This window comes from Hippocampus zosterae, chromosome 9 (assembly GCF_025434085.1).
Source record: "Hippocampus zosterae strain Florida chromosome 9, ASM2543408v3, whole genome shotgun sequence".
NCBI classification, from domain to species: Eukaryota; Metazoa; Chordata; class Actinopteri; order Syngnathiformes; family Syngnathidae; genus Hippocampus; species Hippocampus zosterae.
In genome coordinates this window covers 25,876,839-25,903,469 of record NC_067459.1, presented here as the reverse complement: position 1 = coordinate 25,903,469, position 26,631 = coordinate 25,876,839, and the positions used below count along the sequence as shown (strand labels likewise).

Below are 26,631 nucleotides of genomic sequence, written 5' to 3'. Positions count from 1 at the left end.
TATGTCTCCTAATGCTGAGGAACACGCCTGCGCGCAAGAGCCGCGACCCTGGGTGATTGCAGTCTAATGAAAGCCTGCCCACTAGCGGACATTTCCGGTAACACACGAATCGGCACTAAATTGAGCCTGATGAACAAGTACAAGGTGACCATTTTGAAGGTGTGACGTGTTTTGGGGTGCGATGATGAATGAATTATAAGGACGGGCGATATTTTGGGGACAATCCAGGATTATTTATGTCCCGTTTCTGGAATGGATTCATGCGCTACCTGGAAATTAAAGGGTGTGAAGTCCACCACCTAGAGCAGAAAGCAAAGAATCCCCCATGTATGAATGACCACATCAAAGAGCAATAGTGGAATCTTCAAAGCGACTTACTGCAGATCGCGGCTCCACGCTCTCCGCCTCCGAGTCAGGGTTCCCCTGCGCAAATAACTTTGGATGACTTTGGGGAATGGGATTTACTTCCATAAACGTGCGGGTTCATTATACAAGAGAAATACGGTACGTTGTCACATGGGAAGCAATTAGGAGCGTAAGAGATAAAAGGTGATGGCGCACACCTCTCCCACCTCTGCAGCCAAATAGCAACCGGTAGCCAAATGTTTGAACCTGAACAGGCTGTTCCAGTAGCCCGCCCCTCCGCGACACGGGTCGTGGTGGACCACCTGCAACGGCCGAAACGCAAGAGCGCGTCACAAGACTTTTACGCTCGCTCGCCATCTCGAAAGCAACGAAAAGCAGCGTCAGCAACAACAGATTAGACTCGGCGCAACTCGCAAGACCGAAAAAGAAGCGACTCGCCTCTACTTCCCAGAGCGCCTTGCTGCTGGTGGCAGATGTGGCGGATTGGCGGCCCGTCGTTCTCAGGAACACGTATTGCTTCTTTCGGTGGTCGTCACACGTGAGGAACTTTTCCTGCTCCGCGTGGAACAAGCGAACAACATCCCCCTGCCAGCGCAAATGGATTTCAGACGGGCCGAGCGCTGCCGCGCATCGCACCCAAAGAGCCAAAGTCAAGTACCGACCCCTTTGAGGATGCTTTCCTTGTTGTCACTCCATTTCATGAATAAGACAACCTTCCAGTTGGTGTTGCAATTGACAGAGTTAACCTAGATGAAAGATGAGAACCAAAGGTCAGAGGCCATCGCTGAAAATACACACAAACAGTCGACCTATATTACATATATCCATGTCTATACACATACAGTACATGAGATGAGCTCATCCTTTTCCCACGGAGCGCACCTTCCAAACAATATTTGAATGGACGTGCAACCGTACCTCATTGCAGCCCGGATTGTCGACGAGCTGGTGACTGCTGGCGTGAAGAGGCTGCCCTGTGTTCACGGGGTTAAGGACAACTTTATCGCCGATCACCACCTTCGGGAGCGCAGTGGAAAAAATTGGATGTGAAATGGAACCGCACGGCTGCAATATGAGCAATTTTGCCATAGACTGCCGGGATAGGCTCGGGCGCGCCCGTCACCTTCATGAGGAAAAAAGGGCTCGCGGATGGAATCGAGATGTCGGGTGAATAATGCCGATGTGAACACCGGAGGGCGCCGCGTCATGTATGAATTTACAAAAGAAGAGTTCCCGGAAGAAGAGCACAATTTCGACTTCTTACAGCAGCGGTCGTTCTATTTTGTTGCACATTTTATGAGAAAGCTATGAAAATATACCGCCAGCCAAATATGACCAATACGCCATCCGTATTTGGAGATGCGGCGACAATTGATTTCCGGTACCTTTTGGCTGGAAGTGACACCAGGAAGTGGTCAACAAAGGACTAAGAGAAGTTGCCATTTCCGTGATTTTCATTTGGAGATATTTAGAAAACAAATGCAAAGATGAAATGTCTCATTTTGCCTTCGCCCTTAGGGATGGATTTCACTGGGAAAGTCATATGGGGCACTCATTGCGATTTCAAGCGCAGTCGCCGGTCAACTTTGCGCGTTCGAACTGAAGCGGCAATCGCGGGCGTCAGAGATGACGGCGACCGAATCCCACAGCCCAATCTACCCACACTGTCTCCCAGGGAGCGCAATTTGTAGAAAGGTTGGATGTAGAACCAGGAGCCCTCATTTCCTGCAGAGTCCAGTGTCACCCTCATGGCATTCTTTTCCAGCAGTGCGGGTAAACGCTTGTTCACCGTCAGGTACTTATTGCTTTTCAAATGCAGCAGCTTAGGAGGAAGAAGAAGAAGAAGAAGATGCCCGTGAATAGCAACGGGACATTCCCTCCCATCAATGACGCCAAGCGGACAGCGAGAACATTCGTAGCTCTCAGATTTGCTGAACGTACCTGAATGACATTTCCATATTGGATGACTGATCCGAGCAACTTGCGATTCTCCGACTCATTCTGCTTCTTTTCCAAGTCGGCCGCGTGCTTCCACAAAGAGAAACGGCAACAATTTTACACACACACACACACCCAATTGGAGTACTTTGGAGCAAAATGTTGACCACGACGGCTACTTCAAACTCGACCGCAGACCTCACGGCGCAAGTGTAAAAATAGCCCCGCGCCAGTTGTGGTGGAAAATGCGCGTGGTTCCAATCAGTCACTCAGACGAGAACCGTCAAGAGAGGCGCATGATTGGATGGCTTTCGCAATATGAACACAATTTGAGTGCAATGTGAAAATAAGAGACCAAAGGGAAACCTCGTCCTTCGACCCGTTGAGCTTATGTGAGGAGCTTCAGCGCGAGAGCACAACTGCCGGTCCGCCTAATGATGGTTTTGTGGATGGGGCGAACCTGAGGAGATTTGCTGGAGGCTCTTTGAAAATTCCAAATGGTCTTGAGCGCAAGGTGTGAAGATCACGGCCGGTTGGCCAGAGCGGCCATTTTGCACTGAATTTGTTACACAATGGTGATTTCAAGTACACCGTTTAGCCTCGCACGCAAACCGTCAAACGTTTCTCAGATTGTCGATGACCTCGGCGAGCGACATGACAGGTGAGCTTTGAACAGAAAAAAAAAAACACAGGAAGGAACGCGCAACCGTTTGGAAAAACGTCGACGCGCCATCCGATTTGAGCGCAAAGCTGCGCGCAACAAAGTGGATATGCGCATAGCGAGGCAGCCAGCCGCGTGCCGCCGGCGAGCCGTTCGAGCTCTTCATCCGCGTGCCGATCGGGGGCCTTACGTGCAGTTTGGTGAGGAGAACGGCGTCGGTGGTGCTGTTGCCTCCGGGTTTTGCCGCCTTCCAGAATTGTTTCTGCGCCGAGTATCTGTTCATGGGACACAGTTTGAAAAGGCAATCTGGGGACAGAGGCCGAAAGAAGACAAAACCCGCATTAGTGGAGGGAGGGCGGAGGAGTGCGGCTGTTTCAAGGCACCTCGCGGGATCCTCATCGAAATGTGAGCTCGACGGGGAGCCTTTTGTTGAGGAGGTGGAAAATATTGGACAAAATGACGGATGAAACTAAAGCGAGTGACTGAGAGAGCTTTTGAAAAACGCCTTTCAATTTGTACTTTGACTGGCATGTTGGAGGAAGGACAATTGCAAGTTATTTACCCCCCCCCCCAAAAAAAACAAGAAAAACCTTGCACGAGCTGCAGACTCATTACAGACAGTGTTTGCTCGGCTTACCTCTGAATTTCTTGGGTGGGTTGTTCAGGTCACCCGTGTCAGGTTGTACCACGCAGCGGTCATCCACCAGCCTAAGGAACAAGTTGCCACCCTCGTGAGGACAAGCCAGTGAGAAAAGGGACGGCCGCAGGGTTTCGTGTGAGCCATTGATGGTCTTTTGTCTTCAGAAGTCGCGGTTTGACTTGCCGTCGCGCGCTTTGCATGGGGCTCGCATCCCCGAATCAGCTCTGCATCCGCGCAGTTCCGAAGCCTTTGCGGCGTCATCGTACGGACGTTTACCATCAAAGGGGCAATCTTTCAGTTTCACCGAACCAAGACACACTTTCGTGTACACTGGACACGATGCCATTTTGTGTCAATGTAGGGGGGGCGGGCGCAAACAATAAAACCCGCCCGTCGCCTCCATCGCCGTGTCACAGCGACCCGAGCAGTTGTCAAGAGAACCAAGTCATGAGGTATGAAAGTCAAGTCAACTGGAGTTGCCGACCTGCCGGTAACTTTTGCAGGCGTGGCACGCTTACCCTAAGGTGCTGATGAAGCCGCTGGTGGAGCCCTCCGCATAGAGGGAACAAATGTCCCCAATATGGAGGAAACTGGACATCTTGTCTGACATGGCCCCTTCACGCTCGACAGCTCCTGAAAATGAGCACCAAAAGGACGTGCTCACATGTTAAATCCAGCTTCTTTCACCTTAGACAGCTGGCCAAAATAAAACCTTTCCTCTCACATGAACACTTTGAGACAGTAATTCATGCCTTTGTCACATCCCGGCTCGATTACTGCAACGCCCTGTACTTTGGAGTCAGCCAGTCCTCCATCAAGCGCCTTCAGCTGGTACAGAATGCCGCTGCTCGCCTCTTGACTGGTACTCGTAAGAGGGAGCATATAACTCCTACTTTGGCATCCCTTCACTGGCTCCCCATTCATTTTAGAATTATTTTTAAGATCCTCCTCTTTGTTTTCAAATCTCTGAATAATCTCGCGCCACCTTACCTCTCTGAGCTCATACGCCCCTACACCCCTGCCCGGCGCCTCAGGTCTGTGGACCAGTCTTTGCTAGACGTACCAAGAACTAAACTGAGGCTCAGAGGGGATCGAGCCTTTTCTGTTGCTGGTCCATCTCTCTGGAATGACCTCCCACTGAACATTCGGCAAGCCTCCTCGCTGCCCATCTTTAAATCCCTCCTCAAAACTCACTTGTATTCTTTGGCGTTTGACTCAGCATGACTTAGATTTGCTATTGGTTTTACTGCTTGGTGCTTTCTACCGCCTTATTACTTATTACTTATTACTGATTCGTCTTACTGTTTATTGTATATGTTAAATCGCTCCATGTACAGCACTTTGTATGCAGCGATGGCTGTTTGAAAGTGCTCTATAAATACTGTTGACTTGACTTGACTTGACTTGACATGTGGAACATCTTGCAGTCATCTGGCGTCTGTCTGTGTGTCCATTGTCGATGCAGAGGTCCTTTCAACGTGTTTGGTATGTAAGCCGTTTGCCAACATGTTTGGCCATATTCTGGGAGAAATCACCCCCATCCCCGAATATTCATTTGAGCTACGCATTCATGAAATTAGCGTTGTTGTCGTCATAAAGGCGGAATTTTTATGCGGCGCGTGGATTGGATCCGATCTGATTCTTCAAGCGTAAATAATACATGCCAATCATCGCCGATTCATAGATGGTCTTGGGTTCAGAATATTCTGGATGCGAACCGCGAACACGTGCTATCGCAAATTGGTGACTTTGCCCAAACTCGAGTCACCGCAGGCACACGTCGTGAGCTCTATGTTTGCATCGCATTGGGAATGGAAGCGAGCTCAAACGTGGACACGACCATCAGCGGTACGCCAAGTGACAGCGCTCAAACTCTCACATTCACGATGCAACTTTCGACATTTGCCGGTTGACGCGATGCGCTACGCACGCCGCGACTCGAGCGGCTCCGGTACGGACAAGGTCCAATTCAAGAGGAATGACATTGATCTCCCCACCCCCGCGGCTTTCGTGTAGCCGCAGGAAGCGCGATTAAAAGAGAGAGAAAGAGAACAAAAACAGCAGTCCAAGATGACAATTCGCGCGTGGGCTTTTCCCTTCACGAGGATGCCGCAAGCTCAAACATTGGACCGAAAGGACGCATCGCTACCTGGCCAAAATGAAGTTCGGGCGGCAAAGGAGCCACGGAAACGGACGCGAATGAGGTCAGCGCGGGATCAGTTCCTCCGTACTAGCCTCGGTTAAGTCCCCATGGTGGTGGGAGTCCAGGTGGGGAGAGAGCGAGAGCCAACGTTCTTCTGACGAGCGAGCGACAATCGGCTTTCACTCCTCCACATGTCTCCGTCGGCCCGCCCTTTCCCGCCTATTGAGAGCGCCCACCCGCCCGCCTGCCGCGCTGCCCCCTGGGAAATGTCGTTCTTTCACGCCGCCTCCAGACCGTGCCGCCGTTCAAGTCCTCTGCCGGCAATAATAATAATAATAATATAATAATAGTACATTTTATTTCTAAGCGCCTTTCAAGACACCCGAGGACACTTTACAATAACAAAAAAACAGAAAACAATACGGGTTGAGCAGCGGCAGCCAAAACGCGCCAGTGTTCACTCAACCCGGAAGTCAGAAAGAAAACACAAGGGAGGAAGAGAGGGAGAAAAAACCCACGCTCGACCTACCCTCATTTTGAGGATAATTTGAGTTAGGCAAAAAACTCCTGCACAAGCATATGACAGTTACAACAGGTCACAAGACATAAATTGTACGTCTTTTTAAAATTAGGCCCCGCCTACCAAAGACTTGTACGTCTAAGTCTTTTTTTGATGTTATAGTGTCAAGAGTTTCCTCACCTAATATACCAGAAGTCGAGTGAAAGTAGAAATGTCAAAGTAGCCCACTAATCACGTTGCATCACAATCCCTCGCAAACTCTCTTGTCAGAGTGCATCACGAGCATCATCAGTTGCAATACGGCCTCCGACGGAGGTCGAAACCCAGCCGCCACGAGTATTTGCAGGCTTTTGCCACATTTGACATCAAGCGATGTTGACTGCAGATCACCGAGTACTCCGTTGTCATGGATACGGTGTACAGAGAACTGGCTTCTTCTGACTAGAGGAAGGGGAAATAAGCGATCAAGTGTTTTGAAAAAAAAAAGACTGCTACTGTACGTTTCACCACCTTGCCTTTGTTGTCGGGCTTGGTCAAACCTGAAGAAAATCAGGATCAATCTCACGCAAAGTCGCGGCTACGCCACAGGGACGTAAACGGTGTCGTGGCTTCTACTGCTATTCTGGATCTAGGACACTGACCCAGTAAAGTCACACTGGGGAGAAAAAAAAGGAAAAAGACAACCACGGTTAATGTCTTCCCCATCATTCTGAACTCAAAGTAGAATGGTGAGTGTCATTTCGGGCCTCTCTCGATATAGGCGCTAAGAATGACTTTTTACGGGCTAAAGGCCCTCCCTGGTTGTTGAACGCAAATGTGAGCTGCAGGACGCAGTGAGGCGGTGTGAACGGACGCCGTTCCATTGCGAGCCCCCACAAAGCGTACGAGGTGGTCGGGCAAAGCCGCGACCGGTCATCATCTCCTTTCTCTCCGTCAGTCTCTCGACTTTACATGGCGTCCCCGACCGGGCGGAGTGAATCTCCGAGTCACGCCGTAAGAGGTTTAACCTTAATTCCGGCTGATCGCGGCGCTCACACGTGAACGAGCGGCCGGCGGCGGAGTGATGGGAAGCTCGTTCACATCGACTCGTCAATGCTCATCGCGCGGCGTGAGAACTTTGCCAAACGTTTCCTCGACTCCCGCGCCGAGCGTCTTAAAGTATAGTACGGCGCGTTCGTTGACACGCCGCGTGTGCGGATCACCCTGAATACACGTCCTCGCTCCAAATAAAAGACAATTCATGATGCGGCCATAACGTATTCCCCTTGGAAATACGGGAGGTTGGAGTCGGGACTGGGGATGGTCGCGGCGCTCGGGACTCGACGCTTTGCCGATAAATGACGTGGACGCGATGAGCCCGGCCGCACACTCGGACGCGGCGGTGCCAATCCACGACCGCTTGTCGATTGGTAGCCGGCCTCCTGGTTGCAGGCGCCGCTCTGGAGGACACGGGTCGAGATCACTCACGTACGGGTTGACCTTTCGATGCGTGAGGTCAGTTTCTGGCCTTTTGCGATGGGGCGACGTTGCGCCAGATGAGACAAAGGAGGGGATTTTGCGGGCTGGCCAACTTTGCCAGTTGGTGCGCGGCCCGCTTGTCAAACGCCACGAGTGCCGCTGCCCCGCCAGAGAATTCTCATCGTGTCACATCAGACGGCGAGGGACCAATCGCTCCGGGGCGGGCCGCGTGACCGGATGCCTCACGAGGCGGGTCTTTTCGTCTATTCCGTCTTTTGAATTCGACGTAGGTCAGACATCTGGCAAAAGGGCAGTACGGGGCAATGAGACGGATCAAAACAATATAGGTGAACTTTGCCGCCGACTAAATAGGCATCCGAATAGCGTGTTTCGTGGAGGCGCACGGAACGCCTTAGCGGAAAGACATTTTTTCATTTGAGCGCCACCGTCGCACGCGCTTTGCCAAAGGTGATTGGCGGGCGGTTGCTAGGCGACTACCCGGAAGAGAGCCATTTGTCTCTTGCGAGCGGTCCACATGTGAGCGCAATCATTGCGCCGGCAAGACGCAAGTGGCACTGACCAATCGCCACCTGTGCGTGCACACATTCTGTTGCCAAGGGGATTCCACAGACTCCGACAAAAATGAGTCATCCGGTCGAGGTCGTTTTGAGAAAAGCTCACGGACACTTTGAGAGGGCAGTGAGATGCGTCCGTACGAGGAGGACCTTCAATTTGAATGACTACCGTTTGAGCCAGTAAATTGGATCCCGTCATAGCCAAAACGGGCACGGGGTGAGCGAGGCCGGCGGACTTGAAATACTTGGGCTCAACTGTCCAGAGACTTTGGATTTTTTTGCCATGCACAGGTAAAAGCGCGCAAGGAGAAAAGACCCATTTGACCCATTTCACTCTTCTGACGAGATGGAAAATAATGGGCCCCCGTGCGCGCCCACTCCTACGTCCTCCCGTCTCCCGGGCCCCGTGCGGCTGCAGCAGTGGTCCCATTTCTGCATGAAAGAGATTCTAATTAACCCAGATGTTGATATTCATAAGAGGAAAGTGGCTCAAGCGCCAAAATGGGCCACACCGAGGGGAGAGCCTCATTGGAGACGTACGGCGAGTCATACTAAAGTGGGACGCTCCTCCTCCGACTGGGGAATCAAACTTATTTGGATATCAAAATATCCCCCAGCCCCTTTTAATTGGGAGCTCGAGAGGGATGAATGAGAAGCCGCCAGACGGCTGCCGGTGACGTCAATGAGGGCATTTATTCACACTCGAGGCGTTTGCTTTGTGGAAGGACAAATGAGTTCACGGCCCCTTTTACCAACATACGCCGCTGATAGCAAATGAAACCGAGTTAGCATGCGCCAGTGCTCACAGTCGTCCCGCCCTCGACAAGCGCGGGACACCGTGCGCTCGGACGTGCCGCCTGAATTTCTGCACGCCGCAAACCTTCTCCGATGGCTGAGAAAGAGCGGGCGAGGAGTTGCCTCCTCATTACCGGAGCAAACGGCAAACGATGAGGACAAAACGCGTCCCGGCGTGTCCCGTGTGCACACTGGCCTCATTATAAAGGCTTGACCCGCAGCGCACCTACAGCCACGCCACGCCTCACCATGTAGCTTAGTTCAAAATGGATAAATCCAGAGGCAGAAACTTTGCACAGTTGTCGGCACCACAGCGACACGCTTTCCTCCCGAGCGTCCCGCCGGCCAGCGCGGCGGCGTCGGTTTGGGCCCAGCGCGGCCGTCCGGGCGTTTGGTTTCTGTAGCCTCCAGAGTAGTCGAACGTCAGCTCCTCTTCCGCGTCGACGTGGCGCCCGGCGAACAGCGCCAATCTGGGCACCCAAGAGTGCACGCGCACCGGCACCATGAACAAGTTGGGCGAGCAGGAGTGGTTGAGAAAGCGACCGACGTTTCCCACCGCGGCCGGGTCCACAAACGTCTGGGTGACGGAGCCCGGGCCCGCGTGCTCCCGTACTGCCATGATGTAATTGTTTTCCTCGGATCTCTGCGCGAGCTGCCTTCGTCGCGCCTCCTCGAAACCGATGACCTCGCCCGCATACTCGCATACAAACGTCCCGGGCGGGATCGGCTGAAGCGTCCGCACTCCCCAACCCCTGCCGCCGGCGGAGAACACCTGCAAACGTAGTCTGGGCCCTCTCTGCACCACTCGGTTCGAGCAAGCGTCGCCGCAGGCGCAAAGGGCATTACACTCAAACACCGGGGTGCAGGGACCGGCGTCCGACTCGTTCGTGCTCAGCAACGAGCGGTCGCTGGCGTAGGCTTGTCCGTGACTCCGCAAGCAGGAACAGCTCTCGCCGACGCACGAGTGGGAAAGGCAGGAGCAGCCGGGGAGCGTGACTTCACTGGGGTCAACGGGGCATCCGGGTCCCCGAACGTTGACTGGAGAGTACTGAAAAATGCAGAGTCAACCTGTAGAAAAGGCTCGGCTCATTGCTTTAAAAATGAAGAGTGTACATTTAGGACATTCTGTCATTGTCCAGGAAAAGGAAGAATGTCCAAAAAGCCAATACATGTCAATGCTGTACACAACGGGATGGATATACTCTACACACACATGTAGATCAATCTGACGAGAGACATTACCTGGAACGCAGGAAACGTATGCTCATTTGAATCCGGTTCAAATGAAATCATAACATCCTCGAACCCGTTGCTCAAGTCCACATACGGAGGATTCATTGCGCCGCTGGTTTCCTCCGCTGTTGATTTCCGGCAACAGAGGACGCGGACGCTATTTCCGGCTTTATCAGAGCAGACGCGCTCCTTCTAGCGGCAAGCTGCGTGTACTACGTCTCCCCATTGCGTGACAGCGGATATCTGTCTCGAGACATCACTGTCAAAACAATCAGAATAATAATAACCCTCCAGCCATATGCGTCTCTGCTTGGTGTTGTTACTTATCCGACGTTGTCTTTTCCTCAGTAAGGCTTGCACTAAAAACCGAAACCCAGCAGATGGCGCGCTTGCGCAGGGAGAAAAAGTCACGGAAGCCCTGCGAGATAAACCGCAATCGATCAATCTACTTTTTTGTTTCTATTTCGAATGATATTCTTTGCAGTCGCCGATGGACACTCGTCTGACTTGTGCGCGCAGCGTGGGATCGGTTCGCACTCGGATTGTTCGTTTCGAGATGCATCCTGCGACTGTGTGCCGACCAGTTCAGGGTTGCGGTCCGCCTTCCGCCCGAGCTCAACGAATAATAATAATCATCATCATAATAATAATAATCCATTTTATTTATCAGCGCCTTTCAAGACACCCAAGGAGGCTCCAGCACTCCTCCTTTAACCATAAACCAAAGTTCATATAAAAGTTGATTCGACGTGCACATTATGCAAAAGTATAAGGACAAGATATGAGGACGTGAATTCCTCCTTGCACCGTAAAAAAAAATAAAAGAACAGAAAATCAATAGGCCCTCAGGGTGGGTTTTGATTTTTGTTGCGATGCAATTTCCTTCAATAGCAACTGGAAATTGTCATCACTGAGTCTTTTTAGCGAATTTTGCCGTTCAAAGTCCTCTCTCTCTCGAGCGCATCTAATGTCGTGGCTTGTCAGAACTCTGAATTCTACGGCCACAACAAAATATAATGGTGGCTATGCGACGTGTAAAGTGGCTTTTGCGTCACAAAAGGCTAGCCCTGTATGACATTAAGATAAGATATCCTTTATTTGTCCCACATTGGGGAAATCTACAGCCTCCAGCAGCAAGAATGTAGGTAGAAAGAAGGAAAAAAATGTGCCGCGCTGTGCTGTGGTTTGGTTTTTGAAAAGAAGGCCTCAGTGTTGTTTTCGGCAAGCTTAGCCAAAATCTTTTTTGAGGAAAGGGCATCACATTAATGCTAACCTCTGAACACAAGCGCTAATTGGCTGGCTGCTGTGTGAAACAATGCAAAAGTATGGGGGGGGGGGGGGGGGGTTGGAGGTCACAAGGCGACAATCGCACTTGCATTTTTCCCGGTAGGTTGGAGTGTGCTATAAAAGCTTCTTTTTTTTTTTTTTTAACTGGACCAGAAAGACTGCTGGGAACGCACACGATGGGACCGTTGCCCGCATGGTGCAGGAGCTGCTTTTGAGTGAAGCGCACTCGAATGGAGCGTTTGACCCCTTGCGTTAAGAAGTGACAGCAATTTGAAGGTCCTGGATCAGGAGGAGGTTGAGCCCGAGCGACTTTCAGCGTCCGTGGAGTCGTGCTCGTCGGCAGACTCGGTGAGCGCCGGGTACGGCCTGGGCTGGTCCAGGTTGACGTACGCGACATTCAGACTGATGTAGTGTTCTCCCTCCAGGCCGGAGAGGATGGCGCTAACGGCAGACACCAAGGTAGCAAAGTTAGGCCTGGCTTCCGGATCGGGGTCCCAACACTCAAGCATGATGCTGTACCTGGAATCGCACAAAACAAAACACGCGCGCTGAGCATGGAATGGCAATTCTCAAGCTCTGGCGACAAACCCCCTCATTCGGCCCGCTTCTTTGACGACTTAGATGGCATGATCCTGTCCCGTTTCAAGTTTTTTTTTTCCTTTCTTCAAAGTCCGGCGGGAGCGGAGGGCGTTCCCTCCGCAAGCGCACCTGCTGCCTTTAAAAGCTGAGCCACGCCGACAAGCGGCCGTCGGATTAGTCCTTATCTTATCCTCGTCGGCGTTTGTGGGATCCGATTGCGTCGCAGACTCTTCCGGAACTGTCCAATTAGCCGTGTAACAACGGGCTTTGGGCCAGATATGGCGGCGAGCCAGTCAGTTAAGACGAGACGGTCATGGTTTCACTAGTCCCACTTTTCAGGTGGTGTGTGGTGAGATTTTTCTGCTCAATGAACTGCCTGAAAGCATGAAGAACGAATGGCTCATCTATTCCAATCGATGGCATACCAAGGGATTTGTCATGACAGTTTTTTGGAAAAGAAAACATGTTTCATGGTAATATTCTCCCGTCTGTGTATGTGTTGTTTCCTGTGTACATATTAACTACAAAGCTCATACGGCGCATTACTTAACGTGGCGAAATACCAAGCGGGGGACAATTTCCAGATTTTTCGCCATAATGTACATCTCGCCACCTGGTGGGTACGACTGAAGAATAATTGCTATTCATGGATAAAATCAGCATTCTGACCGAGGCCGTTCTCGGCCAAGTTCTAAGAAGCCGAGAGCCGCGACAAAACTATTCCACAAAGCAATATGCGGGGCGGGGGGGTCAACGGTTTGGATAATGCACGCATGGATGGATCTCGTAACACTTACAAAGGGTCAGGACAATACTGAGGCTGGGGAAGCCTCCTGCCCTTCAATAAGTAGTGCGTGATGTCGTAAGGGTCCACTTCCGGGTACGGGCTCGCTCCTCTGGTCAGCATCTCCCACATCAGCACGCCAAAGGACCACTGCGCTCAAGCGGGACAAAATATCAACGCCCGCCACGCCATGCGTGACATCATCTCTTGCGTGTCGACGACGCGTTCGACTCTCTGGGCTACCCGTTGCGACGTATCGGCGTCGGATTTGATGGTTTCAGATCCCGATCGGGTTTTCGCCGGTTTGCTTACCACATCGGATTTAGAAGTGAACTTCTGCGTGCGTAGGCTCTCGATAGCCATCCATTTGACGGGCAGTTTCGCTTTTCTGCGGTCTTGAATACTGTAGTACTCCTTGTCGAAAACATCTCTGGCCATGCCAAAGTCTGCCACCTTGACGGTGTAAGACTCATCCAGCCTAAGACGGAAAAGCAAAAGAGGAGGTCGTGGGGGTAGGCCCGCCCGCGGAAGACTTTGCCGCAAGTCTCTGTGACCCACATGCAGTTGCGTGCGGCGAGATCTCGGTGGACAAACTTCTTCTGAGCCAAATATTCCATGCCCTTGGCAACCTGCAGTCCGAAGCCGATGAGGTCCTTCACGGTGGGGTTCTAAACCAAAAGGCACCACGGTCACGCTGAAGGAAAACGCCCGAAAGGCTTCCCCGCGGTTTGGATCGGATGCGGTCGCAGCTCACCCTCTTCTCGCAGCGGATGAAGTGGCGCAGGTCGCCGTGTTTCATATAAGGCAGGACCACCAGGGGGAGCCCTTCTCGCGGCAGGAGGATGCCCAGCAGGGACAGCACGTTGATGTGATGGAAGCCCTTCATGATGATCCCTTCCTTCAAAAACTGCTCCACCTCCTCCACATCCGTTATTCCTAAAGACACGCCGCGTTTCTCAAAGGCTCCGCTGGCCCAAAGCAAACGACGCCAAGTGGACTCACTGTTCAAAGACTTGACGGCGCAGTGTATTTCTCTATGGCTCTGGTCCGTCAAGTAGCCGTGATAGACGGTTCCGAAATGACCTGTCGGGATAAACGGAAAAAAAACATTTAAAAAATGTATATATACAGTACATAGACGACTGGAGTGATTTCTCACCCTTGCCAATGATTCGATGGTGTTGCACAAGGAGCATTTCGGCAGGAATCAGGACGTCCTTAACCTCCTCCAATAGCTGCGGCCTAAAACTGGAAATGGAAATGGTCTCTGCGGCCATGAGAGGAGTGAGCGTAACGTCGCCGCCGCCCGCGGCGTAGGACGGGCCGGGGAAGGCCACGGGCCCGGCCGCGGCAACGGGAGTCGGCGGATTCAGGGATCCCACTAAGAAAAGGCCGTTTGAGAAAAGTCGGACTGGCGGTCGCAACGTCAGCGCGGGCGGTCGCAACGTCACACCTCTCCTGTAGTCGCCCGCCGGTGACAAGTCCACATCATCGGTCCCGGAACGGCTGGCGCTGCGGGCCAAGCGCATCTCCACCGTGGCAGCTGACAAATATCGGCCCTTCTTTTAATCATCGACCGGTCATAACGCGCGTAGACAATGAAACACCCAGGATGTTGCGCTTGAAGGACTCGCGGGTCCGGTCAAGGTGCGCGCGGCCTGCCTACCTTTCTTTTTCTTCCTCAGGTGCTTCATGACGGCGAAGGCCAGCGCCGCCCCGGCCACCAGAGCCGCGAGGATCCCCAGCACGATGCCCACCATGTAGTGGTTGCTGACCCTAATCACCGTGCCCACGTCGTGGACCTGCCCGTTAATGGAGATCTGCAAAGCCGTCGCGCAGTCCGTCATCGGAGCTCGCAAAGCAACGAGGAAAAATGGCCCCGATGCGCCGCCTCGCCGGCGAAAGCGGGGCTCGCACGCTTTTCACCGGAAGGGAAACAAACGCAAATGGGAGCCATCTGCCGTTCCGCAGCCGCTCACGCGCCGGCCTTCGTTCGGGAGGCGACGGCAATTATTTTCTCCGGCCAATCGGATGAATACTTTGACCATCCAAAGTCAACCAAAGCTCTGTGAATGAGAAACGGGGATGCGGCCGCCTGGCAAGGGCTCACTCATTAACACCTTTTCTTTCAGTTGTTCATTCCGCAAAATGGATAATCGTGTTATTGCAGCTCGGGGACGTTTTTCAAACGCTTTGGCGACTTCCTGTCGCTGGCTTTGGCGACTTTTCTTTTGTTTTTGCGCGGACATTTCGGGGTTAAGCGCGTTGAGCCGAGTTCGCTGTTTTCGGCGAGAATGATCATTGGCGCATCATTCCAAACGTTGGCCACCCACGGTCCTGGCGCCTTTTAGGAAAAGGGCGCACGAGCCGCCATGGCACGAAGGCCGCCGGCCGACTCACCTTCACGGGCAGTCCCTCGCGAGGCACGGTTACATTTTTGGGTATCCGGCAGGTGATCTCATTATCCAGGACTTTGGCGTCGCAATCAACCCCCGCCACCGTCATCACGATGGTCATGCAGGAGCTGACCAGGTTCAACTTCTGATGCTGCGAGCGGGGGAGGAAAATGAAAAGCCGACGTGGGGCAAAAAGCGCTCGGCCGGCCGTCCTTACGTGCAGCGAAACTTCGTCGAAGCCCGGGTACAGATGCAGCTGGCGTCCCTCCGTCTCAAAGGGTATGGGCTCGCCGTAAGGGTGGTAGGAAAACTCTTTGTTCCAAAGCCCCTTGGCTCCGTCCATGTCGAAGGAAAGCTCCCCTTCCTCCGTCTCATCCCTCGGAAAGACGGGAGCCACGCACGCCATCCTCGTGGACGAGGCCTTGCCAGTGCACTCCTGGGCGCAAATCAGATGGGAAAAGAGCACGCTCGGACGCCGGCTAAAGGCACCGAGGGGCGACGTGAGCCGCGGCCGAACGGGCTGCGCGGGAACAAAAGCCGCGCTTAGACGGTCTCTTTGGGAAAGGGCCCGATCGGACGTTTTCGCATGAAGCGTGGGCGCAAAAAGACGCAACGACTAAGCACGGCTTTTATTTCCAGGTGCTCCGGTTCGGGAATCGCTCGTCAACCGTGGTACCCTCGTCACAGGCTTCAGGTGGCTCTCGTTGGGTTTAAAGCGGATGACGGTGCGATAAACGGAATCCAGGTTCTCTCCTTCGATCAAAAGATTTGAGCCCCTAGAGGTCACACGCACAACTTGTTAGATTTCAGTCGGGCGGAGCGGGCGGAGCAGCCGTTCTCCGGCACTCTACGCGGCTCCGGACGGCAAACACTTTTCCGCTCCTTTGGCGTTTTCCGGGCCCACCTGTCAAAGCTGCAGTCGGGCAGGACGGCGGTGATTTGGGGATTTTCTTTGTAGTAGAAAACCTTTGTGGTGACCACGGGAGACTTGTCGATGAAGACACCCAGAGGTACGTCCCTCGCCTCCGAGATGGGCTGCGACAGACAGATGATGGAGGACATGTTGCCTTTGGGCTTGGTGACTCTGCAAAGAGGGACGCCAGGGCGGCTCAGACTCGGATGCAAGTCCAAACATTTGCCGTCATGTCGTAAAGGGCCAGGTGCTCGTTCAATGAGTAGGATTCCTAGCAGCAGACGACAGATGCGTAGTCACGTTTTAAATCCCACCTTTGGATGGGACAGGGCACGTCATTGAGCGTGACTCTCCTTGTCCTTCCGGCGTCCAAGTGAGCTCCGGTCACGGTGATCAACGTGCCCCCGACGCGAGGCCCATAGTTGGGCTGGATCTCCGTGATGTTGGGTATCTGCGTCAGGACACGAAATATTCCCAAAGGGTACGGTGACTCGGACCAAGGCGTGGAGCTTACCAGAAACGTAAAGCCCGGCATTTCTGCCTTCCCGTCAATGGCGTAGCGTCCCTCCACCTTGGTGCCTCCTTCGCCCTCGCGCACTTCCACCGTAACGTTGACTGCTTTCGAAAGCTCGGTGGCCCCGGAGCGAATCTTACACACCAAGCTAGAACAAAACAAAAACAAAAACAAAACAATCATAAAAGATATTTGCGTCAGCATGCCCTACGAGAGAATTGACACAGTTCATGCGGCCCACCTATTCTTCTCTTATAGATCAGAAAAAAAGTTTTCCCATGAAAATAAACACTTGATTTTTTTCGGCTGCGTGTATTCAAAATGCATTTCTGTCGCGCACCAATGCCTTTCTTGAAAATGGGGCCATTTGCTTTACAATCAATTCATGTAAATTGGAGCGCAGCAAAGCATTTCTACGGGCCCCAATTCTACGCGCGTTTGGGATATTCGTCGGTTCGGCTGCTCTAGGCATGTGTAGCGGGAGCGAGAGAAGAGAAGATAGCCTTTATTTGTCCCACACCGCAGTTGTTTGAACACAATGGCGCTTACTCATTGTTAATGTTCCATATGAATCGGAAATAATCCCCGTGACTGCCGCGGTGCACAGTTCAGCAACTCACAAAAGCTCACGTCGGTCACTCACTGTGTGTTGTTACTCTTGAGAGGGAGCACGGTGCACGACGTCTGTCCCAGTCTAACCTGGTGGCTTCTGGAGGTGATAGCGGGTCTGAGGGGCGACCGGAACTCCCGTCCGCACACCGTTAACTCTGTTTGACCGTCGGGGGGAGCGGTCCTTGGAAAGAACTGCAGAATTTATAGCGCGACTTGGAAATGCGACCCGCGTCGACTTTGCCCCGGGAGTCGAGAACCAGACTAACCCCGGAGATCCGCGGGGGGCAGGACTCGTTCCTCCAGCGGCTCGAGCACTCGCTCTCCCACGAACACGCCCCCGAGCACCAGCCGCAGCCCATGAACTTGGGGGCCGTCAGGCACGCGGCGCAAGTCAGAAAGTGCCGACAGCCCGGCCCTCTCTGGGGGACCTGAAACATCTGGGGGAGAGAGAGGAACCGCTCGAGCTCATTCGTTCAATCGCTGAACAAGGGTCTCGTGGCGCTGGACAACATTCCTTTCAAGTGTCAATGCCTTGCACCTTTTGTATTTAAAAAAAAAAACTAAACATTGCGACGGTAACAATCATAATGACCGTATTGGCCCAAATATAAGACGGTGTTTTTTGCATGGAAATAAGAAAAAGTGAGGGTAGTCTTATATTCGGGGTCTAGACGTTAGACCCATTCACGACGCTAGATATCGACTTGACTCCGCAGGCCAAAGCGAACCCCTGCCACACGAAGAAGAAAAAGAAAAATTTCATTTATCGGCCGTCGTGTCCAACGTTTGTGACGCGATTGACGCCTTGCGCAAGCCAATGAGACTTGAAACCAAAATGGAAAATGGTCTCAAACTATTTCAAACACCGGAGGTCACACTGGGCAAAACACGAAGAAGCCAGGCTTGACTCTCTTATCGTCACTTGCGCAAGAATGATGCAACATATCGACGGCGCGGTCGGCTGAAAGGATTCTCGTGACAGTCTCTTTTGTTTTGTTTTGTTTTGAACCTTGTCTCCAACCACAAACAGGAGATACTCGGATGAGTGGACGGCAGCGATGGATGAGATCCTTTGGTTGTCCGCCAAAGAGTAATTAGCAAAGACGATGGGACTGGATCTCGTCAGCACCAACTGGAAGCGCAAACACAATCCAAGGAGAGGACAACACAGATTCAAGTGGATCCCATGCCGGCAGTGGCGGCATATGAAGAAGAGCGAGAATGTACCTACCTGCAGCAGTCGACCTGTGGACGTACCAATGTGGGCCACGGTCTTGTTGTCGATGGTGGTCACCAACAGGGAGGTGAGAAGGACGTTTGTCATCCGGCGGTTGAAGAGGTCCACTCGGTAGTAGGGCTGGGAAACCATGGTCGGATGGTCTCTGCACGTGGCGTTGTTCTCCATGCTCTGGTCAAAAGGCGGCGGCACGAGGGGGTAAGTAGACAAACGCGGGATACGCGGGTCATGGAAGGATGGAGACGGAGCCTTCTGGTGGTGTGAGCTGGCGGAGACGGCGCGGACTCACCTCGTGGGGACAGCTTTCGCAGGGCTGGAAGTGGCACAGACCCCGGGACAGTTGCTCGGGTCCCGATTGGCAGCAGTCGTCCACCCCGTCGGCGATGGCCTCGTTGACGTTGTCCACGGGGAAGGCGCACAGGGCCGAATCGCGCTCGGCGACCCCGTTGTCGTCCGTGACGGCAAAGACCCCGTAGAGGATATCGTCCTCCTCCTCGGCGCCCAACTCTTCGGCCAGCTCCCGGCCGGCTTTGCCGAAATGCGCCGCCTGAACCACGTTGTACACCACGTCCTTGTAGGGCTCGTTGAGCGCGTTCCTGCGCCGCCGCTTGGGCTCGAAACGGCACTCCAGGACCACCTCCCGATATCGCTTCATCTCCCATTCGTTGCGCGGGAGACGGCCCAGTCGCGTTTGAAAGGGCGACGATTCCTGGTCCGGGCTCTCCCTCTGGACCGCCACAAAGTACACAAACTCCCGCGTGAAAAAGCTGTAGACGTAGTCGATGCGGAAAGTCCCCCTAAGGCCGGGAAGCACGGTCAGGTCGCGCACGTCGCGGTAGAAGCCGTCTTCCGTCGCCAGCGGTCGCCGCACGGATATGGACTTCCTCCCGTAGCGCCGAGTTACGCTTTCGTTGACCGTAGCGGCCACGAAGAAATACAGCGTCTGGCCCTCCTCCACCATGGCCACTTTGGTACCCAGCGGGCTGGCGACGCAGTCGGGGCAGTAGGCGGCCGAGTTGGAGCCGGCTCGGAACAAGCACTTGGAAACCGACGGCGGCTTCCCGTCGCCGCGCAGTCGGTGGAAATAGCAAACGCCGTGCTGGGAACTGCCGCAGGAATACAAATACATGAAGAGGGTGTCCAACAACAGCACCTGATTGTCCGTGTCCTCCGGGAAGTCGGGGTCCCCGTCCATCCGACACAGGTCGCAAATCCCACACTCGGGACTCCCCGCCGGCCCGGTGCAAAGTCCCCACGCCTTCCGCAAGCTCCCGTCGACGGCTTCGATGGCGTTTCGCGAGGCCACGTACACCTCCCGGTACAAGGAGTTGTTGACGATGTTCTGGATCGGGCCGCGGGCTTGGAAAAAAGGCGCGGCGTAAACCACCGAGAAGTCGACCGGCTTGGGGACCGGCGAGGGGCAGCCGGCCCAGGCCGAAGCCCAAGCCAGCAGAGTGTGAAGGCAGACGCACGCCCCCCGGCGGCCGCTCGGGCCGGCCATCCCCGCCCGCGACCGATGCGCAGGGGGCCCGCGGCGCTCGGGGTCACCTCCGCCGATCACGTCCGGACAAAAGCATCTCTTTTGGCGCCGGCCAGGGAGAGCTGATCAAAGGAAAAGTCAACGGATGAGTGACATGAGACATTTCGTAGCGTTCGGGGCGGACGCCGTGGCGCGCGACATTTGCGGGAGGTCGCGCTAAAAAGAACCTCATTCCCGCAGCCAAACGTACCAGCGAGGCCCTCTTCTTTTTATTGTGTCAATAGAGTATGACCTCGCGCGCTTGTGACGTGAATCCGTTTGCCATCATCCATCATTTGTCCGCCGTCCACGTAGGCTTTGGCAGAATGTCATTCGCTTGTTTCCCCCCCAAAGCAAAGCTCTCCATCCTGCGCAGACGCCACCTTGTCGATCATTAACCGAGTACGTCTGCCTCTCCGCTTGGCATTCAGGTCACAGGCCGTTACGTGCCTCCCGAGGTAAAGGCCGTCCTCGGACCGATGCTCCGAGGAAACTTTCGGATACTTTCGGCGGCGAGGCAACCACCGGGTTGAAGTATTGCGCAAAGGCGCAAAGTTCGGATTGGCTCTTGAATCGTGTTTATGGGACGCGTTTGAACAGGTCAGAGTGAGGTGGCTGAAGTGGGTGAAAGCCAACCTGCTTCGGAGAAGGACTACAAATGATTTTTCCGCAATGTTATTTCGAGACCCACTCAAAGGTTTGACGAAACGCTTCATGGAGTGTCGCAAACCATCAGCAATGGTCTCAACATGACGTTGCTCTTCAGATATTATTCGGAAAGCGCAAGGCCAACAAAAGGAGCGCTTCTCGGCGGGGATCCACGCTTGTATTTCTCAGCAGCGATTTCCCAGCCCGCCTGTGCCGTACTGCGTTGTTCACGGCAAGAAAGCTGATATCGACCGTGACCGACGGGGCTCCTTGAATGCAACACTGTATGCTCAATTTGCGGCAGTGATGTGGTGTGGGCTTTTATTTTCCCCCCCTAGTGCTTTTCAATTGGGAAAGGTCATTTTCAGTCATCGCCTCTGCGCTCTGATTTTTGTATCCCTTGTCGTAGTGTACATAAACTGACTCGTTCCAAACCGCCTTCACGGGACACATCCTTCAAAAAAAAGGGACTATGAAAGAAAACCCCGAGTGGTGCCCTCGAGGATCCCGAATCGATTGGAAGTCGTCGGGATGCGCGTTTTGCTCGTGCTGCTTTCGAACGGCGTCGTCCTACCTGCTCGGATCGTCGGCGCCGTCGCAGTCGGGATCTTGTCCAAAGGTTTTGCCGCGGCCGGTTCGGACGCGACCTGGCGTGAGAGTGGCGGTGGAAGCCGGTTGTCCGAGGAGTGGGGGGGTCGATGGAGCTCGCTCCTCCTCCCCGGGTGGCTGCCAATCGGTGGACTCACGCTCGTGGCGCGGACGTCAAACGTGACGTCACGTTCATTTGCGCCGGTGGCCAAGTCAAAGTCAAAGATTGACCGTCGCCGCTTTACCTATCGCGCACTCTTGGAAGAAAAAAGCACGTTTTCATGTCAATTATAGAACTGCAATGTCTGTTCCAATAACTCGGCACGACGGGGGAGAAAAATGCGCACAACTTTCACAAGCACACCGAGGGGATTAAAAACACCGCGCGCACAAATGCTGACAGGATTATCAGGACCTCATCGACAAAGCAAGACTAAACGGAAAATTTCTCAAGTCGCCAATAAGAACTCAAAGAAAGCGTTGCTTTTTAAGGAATCTCTTTTGGACGCCGCGTACAACGGCAGTCCTTCGTCGAACTCATTGACAACAAACATGAAACGCTTGAGCATTGCAAATTGAACATCGCTACGGCTACGGAATATGCATTGAAGCATCGATTGCTTCTCCCGATCTGTTGAGTCGTACGAAGCTTACCCGCGAGCCTCGTGAGGACGAGCGCAACAGATAAACGGAGGCAAGTGTGGAACTTCACAAAAAGTCTCGCTTGGCAAAAAGCAGCAGGCCCGTTTGTGAAATGAGCTCCGAGCTCAGCTCATGACGTCACATCGTGACAGGCCAACTGTGCCGTCGACTGTTCCTTGAATTTGCAGTTAACTTGTTTAGGAAACAGAAGCGCATGTTCAATGCAGGTGTGCACAACTCAAAGATGATGGTACTCCCCCCGCCTCCCCCTAAAAAAGACACGTAACCAAGAGTTTCGGTGTTCTATTTTATTGCAAAGTCAAACAGAAAGACACCCTATTTTAATACCTTAATTGATCCCCACTAGACTGCTGGAATGAAAGCGTCTTCATCCACCCCCAAGTGCAGGTGTATTTAAATTAAAAGGCATACAGATGGCAGCTTAAGATAAGACTTACAACTGTGATCCACGGCATTTTTCTTTGGAGCGTGATTTGGTGCAAGATGCAACTCATTTGCAAAACAAAACAAACAGGAATGCATGTCATAACTTAGAGCGTCACAGCAGAAGGATTCCAGTTTTGGCTGATGCTTAACCGCAGGGTTGCATCCCATTTAAAAAAAAGGTTTCCAAGTGACGCAAGCTGGGGTGTGGATGCTGCCGTTGTCATCCCTTCTAAAAGGAATAAAAATAACACAATAAAGTCACAAAGATCCATTAACAATCGCGTTCATTTGGTGGAACGGCGGTGTGCATAGCTTTGACGCGTCATTTACGCGTAGTCCTGAGTCAAGGCGTTCGGGCTTTCGGCAGACAAGCGTCAATAAGTTAGATGACTCAGGATAAAGAGGCGATCCTCCTCCTTCCGAATCCATTTCAGCAGTTTGTTGACGGCAGAAATGGCCAACGCCTTTGTGCCCAGGGGACTGAAGCACAGGTAAAGCTCAAAGCCGCTCGTCACCTGTGGGAGGGAGAAAAGGAGACGAGCACGCTTGCACACTCGCTTTTCAATTCAATTCAACAAAGAAATCTGTGGCTTCATGGCCTTATCCTTTGCTGTTTGGCGGGCACACGCTTACCCACGCCATCATGTTTTCGCTTTCCCCGCAGCGGTAGAAGGAGCGCAAGGGCCTGGTCGGATGGTGCACGTAGCTGTGAAGGTCCTGGTACAAGGCCATTAGCCTCCCCTGCTCTTCGTCCGACTGGTACACCAAAGGAAACTCGGGACTGCAGGCGGAAACACACATTTGCGTGACGCTACATCTCTATCTTATGCACACGTGACGCTACGCTATGGGAGCCGAAACTCCAATCGCTTCGTCGCGATTCGGGGAGAACAGACGACGCGTTTGTTTTTCTCCAAATCAAGAAGAAGATTGCATGCGTGGCCAGAAGCCAATGCGCTACGGTTGTTTTGAGACACTCGTAAGGAAAATCCTTCCCCCCAAAAAATGGGAAAAATCTTTCCGGGAAATGAGCGGTCAAAAAACCCGCCGAAAGCAACGACGACCAAAAAAAAAAAAAGAAGTGATCATTGATTCCTCGTTGAATGGAAACGGTCCAAAACGCTGGGAATTTAAGCCTCGGTCAAAATAGCGTCAATAACGGAAGCGAGGTGTTCCGCAAAGGTTGCTCCCCACCTGGTATACAGCCCGGAGCTCTTTGATTTGTACATGAAGTGGCGGAGTTCCGGAATGCCAACTTGTGCCACGGAGTAGCCCGGAGACTTCAACGCCTCCTTCAGGGCTTGGTAAGCAGTGCGCTTACTCAGCCTATCCAGAAACTTTTGCTTGCAGTCCGACATGTTGAAAAAGTCCTCGCGGTCGGTCGAGACCAGGATAAGGCACAGCTCCGACGTAGGTTCCAAATAGGAAATGTGAGCGTGGAAAAATCCCGCCGTGTTGAACTTTGGCAGGCAGATGGGCGTCCAGCCTTCGCCTTCTCGGAAAGACGAAGACGAGCCCACCAGATTGAAGAGCAGGTGCAAGTCCACGTGGTGAAGGAACTGGTCCTTCTTGCGCACCAGAGTCACCAAGCGCTCTCCGGCCAGCAGGATGGAGAAGACGAGGTTTTTGGACTTGGCCGCCTGCAGGCCGGACGAAACGACGGCCCTGGACGAGCCGGCCAGAGGCAGGCAGGTGACGGCGCTGAGCAGCGGGCCCGGGTCGCGCTCCAGCCGACGCAGGAGGTTGTCGGTGAGATACTCGGAGCCGGCCAGCAGGCGCCGCAGGTCGTAGTTGCGCTTGTGTCGGAAGATGTGGTTGAGCTGCGTGAGGGTGAGCAGGCTGACGATCTGATAGTAGACGTACCGCAGCTCCCTCAGCAGCTCTCTGTCCGAGCGGCAGGCGCGGGAAACGCCCACCAGGACCAGCGGACTCTTGCTGAGGAAAACCACCTTGCAGCCATCTGAGAAAAAGACATCGCACCCACACGCTCGGTCTACTTCCCTCCTCGGACGGGCCGCGGAGCGAGCCTACGTTTTGTCATGCATTGGCTTAAAAAAATAAATAAAAAGATGATTTATGAGAGCTCGATTGCGTTGTAACCTGCATGGATGGAGCGGATGATGTTGTTCTCGGCCTCGACAAAAGATACGAGGGCCATCATGACCCCCATGGTGCTGGACAGAGCCTCCTCGGTGCCATAGCGGGTGTAAATGGGCTTCCCCGCCTCGCTCAGAACAAACATGTGCTTTTTGTGGCTCCTCCAGGCCTCGCTGGACACATCCTCCTCTTTGCTCCTGCAGTCGGGGGGAATGTTGAGCTGCTCCACGCTCTTCTCGTCCACCGGCGCTGCGGCATCCTCGGCGCGCTCTCGGGATCCCAACGCCTCGGCCTCCTTGCGGGCCTCTTCGGCCTCCGCGGTCAGATCCTCGAAGGACTGCGCGTGGACAAACATGGCGTTTTTCTCACCCGCGCCTGTGGAAAGCAGAGTGGCGTTCACCGACAGTGCGACCCGTGCGACAAAACCGCCCCACACAAAGTCAAAAACAATATGACAAACTCTGACAATCAAGATAATAGATCCGTCAAGGACAAAAAGGGGCCTTTTTTTTGGGTGAGGTCAGCGATGACTGATGTCGGACACGAATGCCTCGCATAAAACAAAATTCACACACCATATGGAGAATTGAAAATATTCTTCTTTTCCTTTCGGCTTGTCATCCTTTCAACAAACTCTCAAGAATGAGAAACAATTTGATCAACCCCCCCCCCCAAAAAAAGACTGATAGTTTCGGTGTGAGTGTTTGGGTTATTCGTCGTGCAATTCATGCGGGCACTTTCACACCAAAGGGCGGTTAATAAGTGACAATGTCATTCTGTGAGCATGTTTGGTCACACGGCTCAATGGCTACTTTCCCCCCGCGGACTTGTCAAAATAGGAAAAGCGCTGGTGGAAACTTGGAATTCTAACATGAACCAACGACGACTTTGTTCCATTGCTGGCCCCCATAAAGGCCGCTCAAGACTGAGCACGCATAATAGCGGCAAGCGCCATGAACACAACTCAATGCCACCCGCATTACAGCGGGCCCATTCCCATTTCTACCGTTAAAACTTTGATGTCCGTTGTTTTCATGTTCATCTTGCAAGCTTTCGACGGGCGCCGCAGAAAGAGAAAACCAAAGCTGAGATGAGATTTTACGTGACTGCCCTTGGCGAGTGTAAAGAAAGTACAGACCTCAACAGCAAAAACTAAAGGGCTCCGTTATAAAAGGTACGATATGTCCTACTTTCCCAGCATTTTCAAAAATAGAAGGATCATGTCGCTCGGGGAAATAGCAAAATGTCAGATGAAATTGATTTGCGGCCGGATTTTGGACAGTCTCACCCGGTTCTGTACCCTCCACCAGGCCGGGCGTGGGACTGTCAGCCCTCTCGGTGCAGAGGTGGGGGTGCGCAGGTGCCAGGGTGCCGTTCTCCCATGGCACAGACGGTCTTTGGCGTTCTTCATCCATCGCTGTTACGGCGAGCGCTTACACACACCTTGGAGAAAGCACACACAAGAATTTCTACAAACACGATTCCAATGACGTCGGGACGTTTTGAGCAGAAATCAGAAGCACAATGCGATGAGTTGCAAATCAGGTTCAACCTATATTGAATTGAACACGCGACAAAGATGAGATAGTTCATGTTCAAACCGATCAACTTTATTGTTTTGGGCAAATAGGCATTAACTTGGAATTTGACGGCTGCATTCCAAAGCAGCCGGGACGGTCCTGACACCACACGCCTTGTTGTTGGTGTTGTGGACACTCGGATGGGCGTCAGACATAACTCATTAGGGCAGAAACTCGATCGACTTTCGATCACATCATCGAAATTAAGGAACAACTTTGTACAAATAGCTACCTTTCATCGCCAGAACCGTCCGCAGCTACGGACAGAGCTCTCTCCAGTTCTCGCAGTCGACTTGCTAGCTGAGAGGGGCTCGCCTTCTTCCTGCTTGTCAACCGGAGACACCGTTTGGTCGAGCACGAATGCGGAAGTGTGAATTGTGGGAAATGACGTTCCCTTCAGTATGAGACCAAAGAACAGTTCCCGACAATCTGAACAAACGCTCATTTAAATTGACCATG

At 53.0% G+C, this 26,631-nt stretch overlaps 4 protein-coding genes across 6 annotated transcripts in view; all 4 read right to left on the bottom strand.

Moving 5' to 3' along the window:
• The window catches only part of itpr1b (inositol 1,4,5-trisphosphate receptor, type 1b), a 31,781-nt gene extending 25,811 nt beyond the window's left edge, over positions 1-5,970 (bottom strand). Inside the window, 12 exon segments of the mRNA XM_052074969.1 lie at positions 270-299; positions 379-423; positions 564-668; positions 805-951; positions 1,029-1,112; positions 1,285-1,383; positions 2,030-2,188; positions 2,308-2,394; positions 3,156-3,271; positions 3,603-3,673; positions 4,124-4,238; positions 5,755-5,970. Of these exon segments, the coding sequence (XP_051930929.1) occupies positions 270-299; positions 379-423; positions 564-668; positions 805-951; positions 1,029-1,112; positions 1,285-1,383; positions 2,030-2,188; positions 2,308-2,394; positions 3,156-3,271; positions 3,603-3,673; positions 4,124-4,215 (1,035 nt within the window). The 5' untranslated portion in view covers positions 4,216-4,238; positions 5,755-5,970.
• Positions 5,971-8,648: 2,678 nt separating this feature from the next.
• On the bottom strand, positions 8,649-10,610 carry setmar (SET domain and mariner transposase fusion gene). The gene is made up of 2 exons (XM_052074970.1): positions 10,339-10,610; positions 8,649-10,144 (listed from the first exon to the last, which is right to left on the bottom strand). The coding sequence occupies exons 1-2, from the start codon at positions 10,432-10,434 to the stop codon at positions 9,353-9,355; spliced, it is 888 nt and encodes a 295-aa protein (XP_051930930.1). The 5' UTR covers positions 10,435-10,610; the 3' UTR covers positions 8,649-9,352.
• Positions 10,611-11,816: 1,206 nt separating this feature from the next.
• Positions 11,817-20,251, bottom strand: mst1rb (macrophage stimulating 1 receptor b). 3 transcript variants are annotated; one of them, XM_052076760.1, is made up of 20 exons: positions 18,941-20,250; positions 18,646-18,822; positions 18,424-18,546; positions 17,681-17,851; positions 17,446-17,606; positions 16,803-16,950; positions 16,603-16,739; positions 16,280-16,459; positions 16,052-16,151; positions 15,593-15,811; positions 15,380-15,526; positions 14,646-14,799; positions 14,433-14,522; positions 14,139-14,360; positions 13,982-14,062; positions 13,734-13,915; positions 13,538-13,647; positions 13,292-13,457; positions 12,993-13,129; positions 11,817-12,135 (listed from the first exon to the last, which is right to left on the bottom strand). In XM_052076760.1, the coding sequence occupies exons 1-20, from the start codon at positions 20,150-20,152 to the stop codon at positions 11,901-11,903; spliced, it is 4,152 nt and encodes a 1,383-aa protein (XP_051932720.1). In that variant the 5' UTR covers positions 20,153-20,250; the 3' UTR covers positions 11,817-11,900. The 3 variants fall into 3 exon arrangements, with proteins under 3 accessions (XP_051932720.1, XP_051932721.1, XP_051932719.1); XM_052076761.1 differs by having other exon boundaries at positions 14,139-14,351; XM_052076759.1 differs by having other exon boundaries at positions 14,139-14,522; positions 18,941-20,251.
• Positions 20,252-22,341: 2,090 nt separating this feature from the next.
• mon1a (MON1 secretory trafficking family member A) lies at positions 22,342-26,566 on the bottom strand. Its single transcript, XM_052076779.1, has 6 exons — positions 26,405-26,566; positions 25,881-26,035; positions 24,596-24,967; positions 23,690-24,455; positions 23,129-23,276; positions 22,342-23,010 (listed from the first exon to the last, which is right to left on the bottom strand). Exons 2-6 carry the CDS (start codon positions 26,005-26,007, stop codon positions 22,870-22,872), a joined length of 1,554 nt encoding a protein of 517 aa, XP_051932739.1. The 5' UTR covers positions 26,008-26,035; positions 26,405-26,566; the 3' UTR covers positions 22,342-22,869.
• Between the last annotated feature and the right edge of the window lie 65 nt (positions 26,567-26,631).

Excerpts from the sequence above, each read along its gene's own strand:
- setmar (XM_052074970.1), bottom strand. The coding sequence starts at position 10,434 with ATGAATCCTCCGTATGTGGACTTGAGCAACGGGTTCGAGGATGTTATG. Across the intron at positions 10,145-10,338 it reads ATACGTTTCCTGCGTTCCAG|TACTCTCCAGTCAACGTTCG; the intron begins GTAATGTCTCTC and ends TGCATTTTTCAG.
- mst1rb (XM_052076759.1), bottom strand. The coding sequence starts at position 20,152 with ATGGCCGGCCCGAGCGGCCGCCGGGGGGCGTGCGTCTGCCTTCACACT. Across the intron at positions 13,648-13,733 it reads TCATCCGCTGCGAGAAGAGG|AACCCCACCGTGAAGGACCT; the intron begins GTGAGCTGCGAC and ends CTTTTGGTTTAG. Across the intron at positions 13,458-13,537 it reads CTCGCCGCACGCAACTGCAT|GCTGGATGAGTCTTACACCG; the intron begins GTGGGTCACAGA and ends TTTCCGTCTTAG.
- mon1a (XM_052076779.1), bottom strand. The coding sequence starts at position 26,007 with ATGGATGAAGAACGCCAAAGACCGTCTGTGCCATGGGAGAACGGCACC. Across the intron at positions 24,968-25,880 it reads GGTGGAGGGTACAGAACCGG|GCGCGGGTGAGAAAAACGCC; the intron begins GTGAGACTGTCC and ends TGCTTTCCACAG. Across the intron at positions 23,277-23,689 it reads AGCTCCGGGCTGTATACCAG|TCCCGAGTTTCCTTTGGTGT; the intron begins GTGGGGAGCAAC and ends TTCCGCCTGCAG.